Source organism: Setaria italica, chromosome IX, assembly GCF_000263155.2.
Source record: "Setaria italica strain Yugu1 chromosome IX, Setaria_italica_v2.0, whole genome shotgun sequence".
In the NCBI taxonomy this organism is placed as follows: domain Eukaryota; kingdom Viridiplantae; phylum Streptophyta; class Magnoliopsida; order Poales; family Poaceae; genus Setaria; species Setaria italica.
In genome coordinates, this window is record NC_028458.1 from 20,680,340 (window position 1) to 20,683,855 (window position 3,516).

Below are 3,516 nucleotides of genomic sequence, written 5' to 3' on the forward strand. Positions count from 1 at the left end.
AGTTAAGATATTTACCAGCAGGCAACTGCTTTAGTTGAGAGATAACAATGGAACTGCTTTTGAGACTATGGCCTGTGTATCCATGTGTGGCAATTACATACTAACATCCTTAATCTGCAAGGAATGAAGGATCTTGAGTTGTTTTCAGAAAACAGAGTTCCCTAAAGTATCACTTGACAATGTGAAAAATATGAAATAATATGTGCATGTCTGATTTTTTTTAGCTAGCAAATAAGCACTTTGTCACTTTGCAGAATATGTGGTGTATGTTGAACGATTCCGCCAACATCTAGCACCTATAATAAGCAAATTAGCCGAAATATAAGCTGAGGAAGAGCAGGAAAAAATTTCAGGAAAGCTGGCAGAGTTCAAGACCTTATGAATATACAGGCAGTCAGGCACAAATCTTGCAATTTGCTACTCTCTTTTATCACAGTTCTGCAAAGATGATAATGAATGGGATTGTAGAAGATATCACTGTGGGGGATGTAACCCCTGGATACCACTCGGATGGGCCTAGCCGCCCTCCAAGGGGGGTACTACGGCCCATACAGGGGGGACTCGGGATAGGCGTACGGATCAAGATGGAGGATCGGCATCAAGAGATATAGTTATAGATAGGTATGTTTAAATATGTAAAGAGATAACTTGTACCAAAAGGCAGTAGATTTCCTTGTAACCGACTAGGATTAGATCGAATCAGATCTGTAACCCTACCCCCCGGACTATATAAGGACGGCAGGGACCCCCCTCAAAAAGTCAAGCCATATTCGATATGCTACACGCTGAGAATACAATCCTGAGCACAAGACGTAGGGTATTACACCAATCTGGTGGCCCGAACCTGGTAAAGTCCCTTGTGTCCTTGTGTTCTACATCTAGCTCTAGGTGCGGCGATCCCCTCCACACAATCTACCACCTTGGTCTACCTCGTAGTGGACTGCCGGACTATTCCCCCGGCAATCACCCTGGCCAGTTAGTTCATGATGAGAATTTACAGGAACGGTATGTAAGTAAAAAAGCAGAAAGATAAGTAACAGTTCAGGGTTTGACAATTTTCAAAGGTTATAAGTTGAAAAAGAATACCTTCGAATAAATTGTACTCCCTTTTAAAGCATCTGTCATGGACATCACTATCTTCATTAATATGAAAAATGCTCTTGAGGTGACTCAAATATCGATCAGCATAAGAAAATCCACGTCTCTGGGCACATTGCCTAGCCAGCTGGTACAATTCATCAGATGATTGAGTTGTGCAAAACAACTGGCATACCATCTCTCAGAACAAGGCCAGCAGTTTCTAGGCTAAAAAATGCTACATGATGCCAGTAGCTGAAATGTCAATCATGTTTACAGTATGCCTTATTTGTAGCGTGATCTCATGTAAGCAGTCATAAATTGCATTAGTGTCCACATGTGACTTATCCTTCACGACAAATTCATGAACTACACCATTCAGCTCAATGCAACTACATCCAGGAACCTTCTCCACTCCCAAATGTCTCATCATAGCCCTCACTTTGTCAGCCTTCTTCCTCATGTTTGCCTCCGCATACATATTAGCTAGTAGCACATAGATTCCACTATCACTTGGATCAAGTTCTACCAATTTCATTGCTGCCTTTTCGCCAAGAGTGATATTACCATGCATCCTACAAGCAAAGAAGAGAGCACCCCAAACTACAGCATCAGGATCCATAGGCATGGTGTTTACTAGCTTTTCTGCTTCATCTAAATGCCCTGCTCTGCCTAACAAATCTATCATGCATGAATAATGTTTCATTTTTCTCTTGAGGTGATATTTTGAGTCCATTAGGGAGAAAAATTCCCGACCTTCTTCAACCAAACCGGCATGACAACACGCAGAGAGAACCCCAATGAATGTAATATCATCTGGCTGTAATCCAAGCTCTATCATTCTCCGGAAGTGCTCTATAGCCTCATCTGCATGCCCATGATTTGCCAGGCCACATATCATTGCTGTCCAAGTGAGAGCATTTTTCTCCGGAACCTCTTTGAATATACATATAGCTTTCTTTATGTTGCCACACTTAGCATACATGTCAACTAGAGAAGTGCCAAGAGCAACACTAAGAGAAAGCCGATGTCTTTCAATGTAATGGTGAACCCACATCCCCATTTCTAATGCTCCAAGCTGAGAGCAAGCAGATAGGAGATTGACCATTGTGATCTCATTTGGGGTCACCTTTGCTTCCTGCATCTCATGAAACAACGCGATAGCCTCCTTGCCCTGCTTACTCTGTACATATCCAGCCATCAGAGCATTCCACGGGAATGCATCCCTTTCGGGCATCTCATCAAACAGCTTCCGTGCATCCTCCATTGTCCCAAGCGTTGCATGCCCAACAATCATTGTTGTCCAAGAAACTGCAGTTTTGGTATCGATCCTTTCAAACACCAACTTCGCCAGCTCTAAACTGCCACATTTGACATACATATACATCACCGCATTCATCAGCCTCACAGTGCACCTCACCCCATTACACTCCACAAACTCATGCAGCCTCTTCCCAAGTTCCAAATCACCTAGCTGCGCAGACCCTGATACAGCCCCAATCATCGTAACCTCATCCGGCCTCACTGTTCCTTCCTCCACCATCCTCCAAAACACCTCCAGCGCCTCTCCAGGGAGACCCCTTCGCACATACCCGCCAATAAGCGTGTTCCACGAGACCACGTCCCTCACGGGACTTTCATCGAACAATCTGCGGGCGTCCGCCATGGACCCACAAACAGACCAGTAATGCATAGCGGCGTTCAGCACGAAGACGTCCGAGTTGAAGCCGAGCCTGATAACGTGCGCGAGCACCGCGCTGCCGCTGTAAAAGCGCTCCCGCACGCGCGCGCAGGTCTTGAGGAGGAAGGGGAAGGTGAGGTGATCGGGCCGCGCGGAGCCGGAGTTGAGGAGGGCGCGGTAGAGCGGGAGGCAGTGGAGGTCGAGGAGATGCGGGTGCTGGCACAGGGAGAGCGCGCGAAGGGCGGCGTTGTAGGGGGACGCGGAGTCAGGCGGGGAGGGGAGGGATGCGAGGAGGGCGAGCGCGTGGAGGAGCGGGCGAGGGGAGGCGAGTTCCGTGAGTGCGAAGGCGGAGACGAGGCGGGGAGCGAAGGGGGATGAGGAGGAGAGGAGGCCAGAGACGAGGAGGTGCCCGTGGAGCTGCAGGAGAAGGCGGAACGGCGGCGGGTTGCCGGCGGTGAGAAGGGCCAGCAGGCGGGAAGGCGGAGGCGGAGGCATCGTTCGATGAAGGGGACCAAGCAGACGCTCGGCCTATCAAAATTGGTCAATTTGGGCCAATCGAAACGAATTTTCAGCCTTTTTCAGCCCAAAATTTTGTTAGGTAGAAGGGACCAAAAAGATCTCGGTAAGAAGGTCAAAGTACATCAAAAATTGTGTTGCATTCGTGTGTGAGTGGTACGTGGGTGGTTCGGGCCAATTCATCACGCTGGCCCAACTTAGCCCTTTTTCTGTGATTCTGTGAAAAGCTTTCTTTTTTATTA

At 47.6% G+C, this 3,516-nt stretch overlaps 1 protein-coding gene across 1 annotated transcript; it reads right to left on the minus strand.

The window, feature by feature from the left end:
* Positions 1-1,124: 1,124 nt before the first annotated feature.
* On the minus strand, positions 1,125-3,253 carry LOC101752709 (pentatricopeptide repeat-containing protein At2g22410, mitochondrial). The gene has a single exon (XM_004986536.3). It carries the CDS (start codon positions 3,251-3,253, stop codon positions 1,316-1,318), a length of 1,938 nt encoding a protein of 645 aa, XP_004986593.1. The 3' UTR covers positions 1,125-1,315.
* Between the last annotated feature and the right edge of the window lie 263 nt (positions 3,254-3,516).

What these genes read in the sequence shown, in the direction of transcription:
- LOC101752709 (XM_004986536.3), bottom strand. Translation starts at nt 3,253, where the DNA reads ATGCCTCCGCCTCCGCCTTCCCGCCTGCTGGCCCTTCTCACCGCCGGC.